The following is an 11,946-nucleotide window of genomic DNA, read 5'->3' on the forward strand; positions in this document are numbered from 1 at the left end:
ATTTTTATTTTAAATTATTTTACCACTACAGTATTTAAATGGTGGTGCAAGGCATATCTATCGAATATAAAAAATTTTTTTTATTGGATTCCAAAATTATCATGGCGTTATAAATCAACCGGGATTATTGCAGGATATAAAGGATTTGGAAAAGGTATGTAATATAGCATATGTAGATATACAGTTTGGGTCTATAAATGTACTGTTATTTGTCGTCTTTTTTTATAATTTTGCTATTGCATTTATTGTTTTGTACATACTTTTAATATTTTTATACCCTAAACGGGGTAAGTTTGCCACGACGTTTGTAAAATTCAGCATGAAATGTCAGAGACCCTACAAAATATATACATACATACATATTTAATGATAAGCATCATGAGCAGAGTTCATTTAGCTATATCCGTTTGTTGTACGTACATACATATGTATATACGTGAACAAGTTTTCAGTCTTTGAGATATCGATCTGAAATTTGGCACAAGTATTTTTCTCTCGACAAAGCTGCTCATTCACCTGCTTGGAGCGAAACCGTCTCCTAGAAGCATCCAGCGGTCATTCCTCAACATGTTGACGGCATCAAACAATACGCCGACCAGACTTCGGACGCAACTAAGTTCTGACAAGCACGGACCGCCATTTACAGTGGGGATATACTTCGATATACCTAAAATATGTATGTACATATGTCCTGGGTGCAATGAGTCTCTGTATGACACTAGCCACCACTTTGTATGCCCTACTAACYCTACACATCTGACACACCTCTGATACGAACCGTTGAAACAGCCCGTTTCTTGGGCCTCCCGTAAGATGTCGTGGACGTCAACTTATCTAATCCTCACCATCCTAACGAGGAATATCAACCCGTTACAACAACAACCGATCAAAGTCAAGTCCTTATATGGAAACTTTTTTATTGATTACAATTTCTTCACGAAATTTGGCTTACATTATTGCCCAAAACAACGGTACAACCTCAGAAACAAATTGTGGGTTTAGATCGGAGCACTAGTTTTGTACATGGAATACCATGTTACCATTTCTGTAGCGAATTCTAAAAAATGACAAATATCAGCTCTTGTAAGCTTTAGAAGTATATACATACATTGATATATAAACAAGAAATAACTTATTTTTAATTAAAACAAAAAATATACACTTTCAATAGGAACAATGTAGACGCATTCATATATCCAAAGCATTTTTGAATAAGTTTCTGAATTTAGTTGTGGAGACTACAGAAAATTATGATAGCCCTGATACAATTATTAAATACAGTTTTGATAAGCAGAGTAACATTGAGTGCAGCGTCCATAGCACCGATGAGTTTTCTATGTTTAGCGCTGAATTTGCTGCCTACTTGCGCGAACAAACTAATTAAATGACGTTCGTATTTGTGGTGGAAGCTTCTCAGCGTTGTGGATATAATTATCTATTAGGCGCTTGCATGTTTCTACAATCTTTCAACATACCATTTTAAAACTTTGAATTCGGAACTATAATTTTTTTTTTTAACACTGCCTGAAAATTTATGTTTTGTTAATAACAAAACTTGTAACATCCACTCACTACAACACAAGCGCATAGAAATACACAAATAAACATTGCCCACTAAAACAACAACAAAGGTCGTCACCTGAAATGCAAAATGTATCATCAAAAAATTCGAAATTGAGTGTCTTATACATACATAATATTACATATGTTCAACAATTTCAKGTTCTGCGCTCAGATATAAACCAATATTAAACATTTTTTTTTTCACTCAAGTTCCATTTCATTTCGTGTTTCATTCATGCCACTGTAAATTTCCGAAAACGTTGTTACGTTATTTTGCAATTCAGGTGACGATATATAAATATTTTAACTGTTTCGCTAATTGTTTGGTTTCAATAAACTCTGTTTATTACAAACTTTTCATTGTTTAACACAGAAGTTTGCAGAAAAACTCCATTTTACACTTTATATTTGATAAACTTTCACTTTGCCAGCAATTATTTGAATTTATCGATCGATCTCGCCGAACACCACATCAAGTGTACCGATAATCGCCACAATATCAGCCAACATATGTTGTTTGCCGATTTTGTCTAAGGCCGCCAAATGTGCAAAACCAGGCGCCTTAATTTTACAACGATAAGGACGACTTGAACCATCCGACACCAAATAGACGCCGAATTCACCCTTTGGTGCTTCAATTGCTGTGTATGTAGCGCCAGGCGGTACTTGATAACCTTGAGTGAAGAGTTTGAAGTGATGAATGAGTGCCTCCATTGAGTTCTTCATTTCCGCACGTGAAGGTGGTGTTATTTTAGCATCATCGGTCTTAATTTCACCAGCTGGCATTTGATTCAAACACTGATCGATAATTCTCAACGATTGACGCATTTCCTCAACACGACACAAGTAACGATCGTAACAATCACCCTTGGTGCCAATTGGTACATCGAAATCAACTAGATCGTATGCATCATACGGTTGCTGTTTACGTAAATCCCATTTAATACCCGAACCGCGCAACATAACGCCACTGAAGCCATAATTCAAAGCATCTTCGGCCGAAACAATACCGATATCAGCAGTACGTTGCACCCAAATACGGTTGGTGGTGAGCACATCTTCTACTTCATCTAAACGTTCGGAAAATTTGGATGCAAACTCGTAAATATCATCCATTAGACCGAGTGGTATATCCTATATGGGTAATTATTAAGAATGATATTAACATTATATTATAAGCTAATATGTCAAAAAAGTACATACCAACGACACGCCTCCGGGGCGTATATAGGCGGCGTGCATGCGTGCGCCGGAAACACGCTCATAGAATTCCATCATTTTCTCACGTTCCTCGAAAAGCCAGAAGAATGGTGTTAGCGCGCCCACATCCAAAGCGTGTGTACCCACGGCCATAATATGATTGAGTATACGTGTAATTTCAGCGAAAAGTGCTATGTTTAAATGCCAATAATATGAATAAAAATTTTCTTCGTAACTATTTATGCTATAACCTACTGCGAATATATTTGGCGCGTAATGGTACTTCAATGTTTAACAGTTTCTCTATGGCTAAGGAATAGCACTGCTCGTTGCACATCATCGATACGTAATCAAGACGATCGAAATATGGTAATGCCTGCGTGTAGGTTTTGTATTCAATCAACTTTTCGGTACCACGATGCAACAAACCAATATGGGGATCAGCACGCATTACGGTCTGCAATAAGTATATTGTCAATAAGAGATATATGCAAAAATTACATACATATACATATACATATATATATATATATATATAGATAATCGTACCTCACCATCCAGTTCCAAAACTAAACGTAACACACCGTGAGCGGCTGGATGCTGTGGTCCAAAATTAATTGTCAAATTACGTACGGACTTTTCCACAGGCATAACTTTGTCTAAATAAGAGTAGGGAATCAGATCAAAAAATTTAATTATAAACATATATCAAAGTGTTCAAGATACTAACTATTCCAAGGCGGTAGCTTCATTAGGGCTGTGGATTCATCTGGATACATGACAGGACCACTGAATTGTTTCATGAATTCTGGATCTGGATACCATTTTGCTGCGCCGCGGGTTTGCTGCTTGTCACTATTGAATACAACGAAAATTATAATTTTTAATTAGATTACTTACTGCATAAAAAGTATATAGATGAAATCTTAGTTTGTATGGTAAAAATTGATAGGTAAATACAAGTGTACACCGCAAATACTTTCTACTACATAAAATTATATGTCTTTCTGTTGTCGACATTTTTCATTGATTATGTAAGTTCTTTATTGTTTTTTTTAGAAAGTTTTTTAACGCTGGTGTTGTTATCGCGCAATTTTTCCCCATTAGTATGAGCATATAGAAAACTTAGTACATTAGGTGTATTCTATGCTCACCTCCCCAAAGTGGATCCAACTGCAGCAATAGCTTGGGGTCGCAACATTTGTAATCCGGCAGTGGCGGATCGCTTGATCATAACATTCACAGCTGACATAGCCATCATTGCACAGTTATTCGCTTAATTCGTCTTGTGTTGATAGTGCCAATACGCTAATCGTTATTAACTTATCCACAGAATTGAATCTATCCGCGTGAAAAAAAACGAAAAATCCTAATGAAAATTGGCTAGAACAGCAGGGGCACGTAACGAAAAGCCCCAACAACAAATTTTATGAAATGTCAAACCCGACAATCCACAGCTGTCAGTGCTCTCGGTAAATGATGGACAGCACTTTTGTATGTGTCAGTGATGTGTGTTTGAGAAATCAGTAGGGCGATTCTCTTGCTCTCGCAAAACTCTTGAACGGTGCACGTATTACACGAATTTTAGAATTTTCCAATTGGTGCAACGAAGCAATAACAAAACAGGCAGAAAAATATTTGCAATTGGTCTAAGATTTCTCCGACCAAAACTCATGTTTTTTCCACAAAAATAAATGCAACCCTATGCCAGCGGCCATTTCACATAAAGACATATTTCGCCGTTAAATTGTTAAGGAATGTTACTATTTAATTATAAACATTTGTTACATTTTTTTTTTTGTTAAGAATGAATGCAAAATTTGTGCCAATTCACAACAGTCATTCATAATAGTCATTCACAATAAATTGACCGAATCAGGTGTTCATGTATCACTAGATTCCGCAATGAGTGCGCTCATTGCTTTACATATTTCGGCATAGGATTATTGCATTTTGTGCCATCGTGCAATCTTGCAAGAGCAAGATAATCTCCCTACTGATTTTTTACAACAGTATTTTTTATACAAATATATATTACTAAATATTTTTTGTAAAATATCTTAAAATATGTGTTTTTCAATGTGTTTAAACAATAAATAAAGGCATGCAGTTTACTCAAGGTAAGGCCAGGAACTCCCTATTCCCCAACATGTAGTGTTTTTCAGTAATATTTTGCCCTTGAAATATATTTAAGATATGATTTTCTAATGCGTTTTTTGTAAAAAAGAATGTTTTAAAAAATATTTTGCACACCCATTTTGCCGTTTGTCCGCGGTTCAAAAAAATAAACCCGGTCGATACATCAACGAAGTGTTCTTTCGCGTCGTACTACTTTTTACGCTGACGGACTTCGGATTCTGATAAAAGTAACAGCAATAAAAACGTGAACTTGATTACTTGAAAGTATATTTTTAACTTGGAAAAAAATGAAAGCCGTTAGTTATTCTAAACAATTTATAAATAATTTATTATTAAAAAATCTTCACAAATTTACGTACATATTTATAGAAACGATAAAAAACCTTTCGATACAATTTCAAATAAAAGCTTTTCGTTTCTTACTCAAGTTTAGTTGTTTTTTTATAATATAAAAAAAGAAAAACGAAAAGAAAATCAAACAAAGCTATTCCACTTTCAAAGGCAATGGTAATACCTGTTGGGCCACACTGGTTACGCAAAAGGTCGCACATTTCTTTGTTGGAATTTTCTTGGCTTGTATCGTTTTTCGCTGCATATACTTTAAAACGGTTGAAACCAGGATTCGTCTAGACACATAATTTTTTTTTATAAATTAATATAAGTTAAAAAGAGAAAGTTAAGTGTTTTTGTTAAAAATGCCAGCCGTTGTTCGTATAAAACGTAGAATTGATGAGGAGCCGCTTAGTGCATTCATATTAAATAGCAAGAAACGACGCCGTTTAGAAGATAACTCAGGAGAGGAAGCAGCGGRAGAAGCCGCAGGTACTGCTGCAGGGGTAGGCACTGGTGTTAATGGGGTTTTAAATGACAAAGAAGGCGAAGTATCAACAATACTCAAATTTGCGGGCACAATACAGGATCAGGTAAAACATATATACTCATTATTTGATACATAAATTATATACATACATGTTGTTTATTTAAATAAAAAAAGAAAATACAAAAACTATTATTAGAAGGATTTATTTAAACATTTTTAAAATCTAGGATGATGGCGCTACTACCCAGTTGGCGCGACTTACAAAAGAAGCTGCCAAAGAACTTGTGTTACAGAAATCTATGCGACCACCCAGTAATCATACCGAACGTGCAAGACAGGAAATGCGGCAAGCATTGCACGAGAGCCGGTTCCGTGTAGTCAATTGTATGCGTACCACACTAGAAGACGCAAATGCAGCTGAAGCGGCAAAAGAAGTGACAATTGTCGATATTGAAAAGCAAGAGGCTGGTGCACAAACAGACAACGTGCCAACGTCCGCTACGGCAGATGGACAAGCACATTTGTCACAGAATGTCGCACAACAACAACAAAGACAGACAATAGATGGGGATGCGCAACATTTCGCCGCACATGACACGCATAATGCACAGCAAGCGACTGACTCTGACACAGGCTACGTATATGATTTGTATTTGCCAGAGAATGAATTGCAAGTGGAATATGCTGATATGATGGATGATAACTATTTAAGGTTGGTTTTGCATATCGAGCAGATATTGCTCACCAGTCGTTTCATATAAATCGGAGCGCTTGTTTATTTGCCAAAAACACAAAAAAATATATATAATTGAACAAATAAGTGAAGGCAGTGTTGGCATTATATATAGATATATATTTATGTTTATATGTATGTACATATATGTGTGTGTTTGTACGTGTACTTGGATAAGTGGATAATGGTAAAGTTGATAAAACAGTAAATTGCCAGTAAAGCGTACGCCTTATATTGCTAAATAGTTAAAAAAAAAAATATTTTTACTTTTTAAACGTGAAATGAGCAACGCGAAGAAAATCAATCGTGCATTTGTCGGTTCATACACATAATTATGCATAAATATGCATACATGCGTACTAATTACACATATAAATGTATAGTAAAATTGATGCAAATTGTTGTGTATTTATTAAGGTTGTACTATCCGTTTAATTACTACCACAACAACACTAGCTACAACTACTGCTATTGGTAATTGAGAAAGTTAATAAATTGTGTGAAGTTAACAATTTGGCCAAAGATGCCCTATAATTTTGAACAGCGAAGGATTATTGGTGGTAAACATACACACACAGGCAGCACTGCGACAACAAAATAATTGCAAAAATAAAAAAACAATTAAAATAAAATGGCTGTTGGCAGAGTGCAACAACAATGATATTTGGACCTTAACACAAAAAAATGCATACAAAAGCCAATATAAGAACTATTATAAACAGAAAAGTAAAAAATATAGAATTTAGTTTATGATAGAAATAATTTAAACGCACACATACAGGCTTACCGCTAAAACGTAAAATCAAAACATGTGATTTATCTCGTTTTGTTGGAAAGTTTGTCCAAATTTTTTTTTTTTTATCTAATTTCAAATTCATTTCGTTCAAATTCCAAAAATTAATCATTATCATATTTTTCCATATAAATATTCGCTTGCATCATTCCATATCAAATGTTTTCTGCCAAAGTTACAAAAATGTATCAATCATTAATTTCATTTATGTTTTCATTTAACAAGTGCTTTTTAATTTTACCATTAGCTGGTAATATTTACCAAAATAATAAACGGTCCGGTCCTTTTCGCAAAAAACTGCGTCTGCTGCAATTATTGTATATTTTTTGTGTGTTTGAATTAATCATCAATGCTGATACTTAAGCAAAAATAAGCGCACACTTGCATTGTGTAGGCCAAAAATATTGCAAAACGTAGAAAAATAATGTATAGTTTTAAATTTGTAATGCTAAGTATTGTTTTGTAATATGCCTTATCTTAGGTGTAAACAATATTTTAATTATTTTTTTACATAAGTATGTTTTTACATTTTATTATAGTGGTAATTTGTGTGTACGTGTGCTTACTGAGTAATTGAAAATAAATACTTGGTTTTAAACAGCCAAAAACGCAGAAAATTAATTAAAGCAAACATAAACATTCAAGGCATATTCAAAAAGTTTACAAATAATTTAAAAATTTCTAATTAAAAGATTATAGRAAAGATAAAAATACAAAAACTATATTACATATAAGTAAAATTATATTACATTTGTTTTTACGCAACGCAAAAATTAAATTTACACAATTTAGCATATATAAATAGAGTAAGCAATTAGATGTCGCATTAATATGAATGTTTGATTGCGTTTTTTTTGTATTTAAATCATGAAATATAAATCTATGACATATATAATACATATAATGAGATAACCAAAAACAACAAAAAAGTTTGTTTTATTCACTGCTTAAGACTTCGGCAAGAAAATGCGTTGTGAGTTCTTTGGTTGTGCCAAGTTTTTATTTTCATTTACTTATAAAACATCAACAAAAATTGTGCAGCAAAGCTTGTTTTAATAAATTTCAGCTTGTATTATCGCGTTTTTCCGAAAAATGCGAAAAATTGTGCATATAGTATAAAAAAATCGCAAAGTACTGGTCACAATCACTCCCAGTGCGATTCTCTCCTTTGAGATCAGCCACACTACCTAACATTTGATATGTCAAACTAGTCGAAATTCTTTATTTCAAGAGTATTTTCTGAATAATTCGACAACAGAAATAAAAAAACGTTAATTCTGGTTGCACCGAAGCTATAAATCCCTTCATAAATAAAAAAGTTTCTCTACAAGAATTTCATTTTGATCGTTCAGTATGTATGATAGCTATATTGGTTCGATCTAAAAAATTTATTCGATAACTTTACAGTTGCTCTGTACAATATTCCATACCAACTTTCGTGAAGATATCTCAAATAGAAAAGTTTCCATTCAAGAACTTGATTTAAATCTATTATACAAGAACTTGATTATGATCGATTCCTTGCATACCGTAATCCATCATATATTTTAAAGCAATTTATTATTGCAAAAACTCTAATTTTACAGCATACGCCCATACGATGATCTAATCTATGAAGATCGTTTTAATGATGACGAAGATGACGATTCGGAGGATTCGAATAATGAAAATTACTATACAAATGATTATCCCGATGAGGACGATGATAATGAGGATTATAAGGATTCCTTTGATCATGAAGACATAGATGCCATGGCATTGGGTATGCGGCACATGCGTATGGGTAAATAATAAAAAAAATTTATTATAAATATTTTATTGTATTTACAATTTTTTCTATTTTCTTAAAGGCATTCAGCAAGGTTACATTCACACTTTTGATGACGATGACTCTAGCGTATCCGGCTGTGAAGATTCCTCTGATGATGTTTACTATGATGAGGAAGACCATATATTTGGACGAAATATTAGGCGTAATAATGGCGGTGCTGATGATGACGACGACGAGGATGATGATGATGACGTCGACTATTATGATGCTGGCGGTAATAGCGAGGACTCGGATGCCTAAATTAAAGGACTTGTTCATTTGGAGTAACATTTGATTTTAATAAATCAGTTAAACTTATTTATTTATGTACGCTTTCTTCAATACCTATGTATTGGTTTTGTAATACGTCATTTAGTTTGTTAACTGGATTTGTGTTTGTTTTAATATTTCTTTTGCGTTTTTTCTCTTATTTTTCATTATACTCAATACATATAGTATACATACTATATTTGCTAAAAAAGACTCGATAATATTGAATATTAACATAATAATAAAATATAAATATGAATGTATACCAAATAAACAAAACTTGTTTTAATTATATATTATTTATACTAAATAATTAACAYTGGTCATTACTGCAGGTGCACTCATCAGTTGTTTTTTCTTTTATAATATATACAATACAATATACTACATTAATTTTTTACCGTTTTAATAGTTTCATTTATTACTTATAATAATATCTGAAAAGGAGAAAAGGTAAGTACTCATACCAATAACTTCAGCAAAGTAACCGGTTAATTCATTGTAAGTATTCACAAACATACCACAACAACACTGCATTTGTATCTATGAGATATTATTGTGGTGAATTTCTTACTTTCATAAATATACATAAATATTTCCAATTGTGCACCAACTGCTGCCGCTGCACTGAAGCGAGAAAATTTACAGCTTATCACGCCGCATCGTAAACAACGACTGCAGAATCGTGKTTTCCAATTGTTGACAACGTTTAGTATATAATTATTACCATATACATTTAATGCTATTTACGCGTACGAAGCGTAATTGCTATATTCTTCATTGAKTTTGATGGGTGTTGAGTTCGCGCACGTACAAAACAATTGTCTGCCGTTGGTGTTTACATGCATATGTGCAATGCCTCGCTGTCACCGTCTGTTTTAACGCTGACGTCGTCGTTGTTGTCATTTTGTGTGTGTGTTTTTTTTTGCTAACGTAAGTTCTCGCGGCTACATGACAAACGCAGTCAACGTCAACGTTCTACTGTCGRTGTCGCTGCTGCTGCTCGGGTTGTCTTTGCAGTCGTCGTACATTTTCTCGTTTCTATGGTTAGTTGTTTGGTGAATGCAGCAGACGAAGGTGAAAATAAATTTTGTGTTATAAGAAAAGTATACTTTTGTAAAGCATTTTCTGCAATAAGGTGCATTAAAAGTAAACAAAAATTGTAATATTAAATAAATGCAAGCAATCATTTATACAAATAAAATATTTTCAAAGTGCAATTTTATGCGGTGACAAGTGAATAAGCTACTAAAACATACGGCAGAAAGAAGGGCGAGCCAAAAGGAAAAAAATAACATTTCTGCAGCCCCAGCTAAAATGCAGGCAGCTGAGTATGTACTTGGTTTCAGAAAATTGTGATTTTGTAAACCGCTTCCACTAGATTTGGAGGCTGCAGTAATAAATCAGWTACAATTGTATATATTATTATTGTAAAATAATTGTGAAAAATATTAAATTGTGTGAGTTTTTCTAATTTAAGTAACACGCGTTACGGCAAAATAAAGTAAAACGAATCGAARTCATTGCCAGTTGCCAATTATATTGTTGACTAAAATTAGTTTAAAATTGGTTTTCTTAAATTCGGTGCATCTTAATAATTATGTCCATAAGTASTTAGAAATCGTACCCATTTAATTATACTTAGTTACATACAAATATGTAATTGAATCCGGGCATGAAGAAGTGAAAATGTATGTAAGAAGAAGAAAATGCACACAAGATAAAAATGTAAATATACAAAGCAGGCGTATATGGTAGATAGAAATATGTACATACATACATATTTAGCAAAAAGCGACAGACTAACAAATGAACATATGTATAATAAGGATTATTTAAAATATTAAAAAGCAAATTATATTAATGGTAAAGGTTCTAAATTGAAACGTTTCGATGAAAGAAAAGTTTGTTAAATTATATTAATTTATTTATTTAGGCATCRTTTTTATATAAAACTAAAAAAATAAAATTTCGTGAATATATTTCGTCAATTAAAAGAGTTCATAAATGGTATATATTTAAAAACATAATTTTGATAGTTTTTTTTGTATGGTGTCTATATGCTCTAGTGGTCCGTGTTGTTGTGAGCAATGATCTATGCCAAATTTCGTGAAGATATGTATCCTGTCAAATACAAAAGCTTTCCCTAGAAGGCCTTGATTTGGATCSGTCACTTTGACATTGTGGTCAGCTATAAGAGATATCGTTAGTTCCGACAAATGAACCGCTTTTTTGGGATAAAAGGATGTGTGTAAATTTTCGTGATCGAAAACTCTAAATAATTTAAATAAAAAATCGGCATTGTTAAATTCAATAAAACATTTTTTTTTTTTTGTCGAAAATAGTATAGGCGAGTATAAAACGTGCAAATAATTACAAGGCGATACTACTTTGGCCTGCCTACTTTTGAAAGTTGCCTAGCTGCATATTGAATATGCTAGAATTACAGTGAAAGTGTAGCAATAAAAAAAAATCAATTTGTGTATTTAAATTAATAACCTCAACTCAATCAATTAAAAGAGTTACAATTATAAAAGTGTGTGACGGATTAAATAAACTAATTATATTGAAGGTTAGATTAGGTAAGTTAAAGATATATACCCACATACATATGTTTA

The 11,946-nt window shown here is 32.9% G+C and overlaps 4 protein-coding genes across 6 annotated transcripts in view; 3 read left to right on the forward strand and 1 right to left on the reverse strand.

Moving 5' to 3' along the window:
- Positions 1-106, forward strand: part of LOC108968684 — a 2,048-nt gene extending 1,942 nt beyond the window's left edge. The window contains exon 3 of the mRNA XM_018932847.1: positions 32-106. Within this exon, the coding sequence (XP_018788392.1) occupies positions 32-38 (7 nt within the window). The 3' untranslated portion in view covers positions 39-106. The remainder of the gene's footprint in view (positions 1-31) is intronic.
- Positions 107-1,864: 1,758 nt separating this feature from the next.
- Positions 1,865-4,024, reverse strand: LOC108968683 (NADH-ubiquinone oxidoreductase 49 kDa subunit). Its single transcript, XM_018932845.1, has 6 exons — positions 3,918-4,024; positions 3,494-3,618; positions 3,313-3,422; positions 3,019-3,220; positions 2,767-2,954; positions 1,865-2,697 (listed from the first exon to the last, which is right to left on the reverse strand). The coding sequence occupies exons 1-6, from the start codon at positions 4,022-4,024 to the stop codon at positions 2,008-2,010; spliced, it is 1,422 nt and encodes a 473-aa protein (XP_018788390.1). The 3' UTR covers positions 1,865-2,007.
- Positions 4,025-5,597: 1,573 nt separating this feature from the next.
- On the forward strand, positions 5,598-9,376 carry LOC108968695 (probable RNA polymerase II nuclear localization protein SLC7A6OS). Its single transcript, XM_018932870.1, has 4 exons — positions 5,598-5,825; positions 5,950-6,434; positions 8,835-9,031; positions 9,099-9,376. Exons 1-4 carry the CDS (start codon positions 5,598-5,600, stop codon positions 9,317-9,319), a joined length of 1,131 nt encoding a protein of 376 aa, XP_018788415.1. The 3' UTR covers positions 9,320-9,376.
- Positions 9,377-9,756: 380 nt separating this feature from the next.
- LOC108968692 (GTPase-activating protein CdGAPr) overlaps positions 9,757-11,946 on the forward strand; it is a 204,431-nt gene continuing 202,241 nt past the window's right edge. For 2 of the 3 annotated variants that reach the window (XM_018932861.1, XM_018932864.1), the window contains exons 1-2: positions 9,757-10,659; positions 11,674-11,910. The gene's annotated coding sequence lies outside the window, so the exon portion shown is untranslated. Of the gene's footprint in view, positions 10,660-11,397; positions 11,911-11,946 lie in introns of all 3 variants that reach the window. The other variant, XM_018932862.1, reaches the window with a different exon arrangement.

Source organism: Bactrocera latifrons, unplaced genomic scaffold, assembly GCF_001853355.1.
Source record: "Bactrocera latifrons isolate USDA-ARS-PBARC rearing strain unplaced genomic scaffold, ASM185335v1 scaffold_225, whole genome shotgun sequence".
NCBI classification, from domain to species: Eukaryota; Metazoa; Arthropoda; class Insecta; order Diptera; family Tephritidae; genus Bactrocera; species Bactrocera latifrons.

Bases quoted from the DNA above. Each gene is read 5' to 3' on its own strand.
- LOC108968683 (XM_018932845.1), bottom strand. From the start codon at position 4,024: ATGATGGCTATGTCAGCTGTGAATGTTATGATCAAGCGATCCGCCACT. The intron at 3,423-3,493 runs GTTAGTATCTTG...ACTCTTATTTAG, and splicing joins GAAGCTACCGCCTTGGAATA to ACAAAGTTATGCCTGTGGAA. The intron at 3,221-3,312 runs GTACGATTATCT...TACTTATTGCAG, and splicing joins TTTTGGAACTGGATGGTGAG to ACCGTAATGCGTGCTGATCC.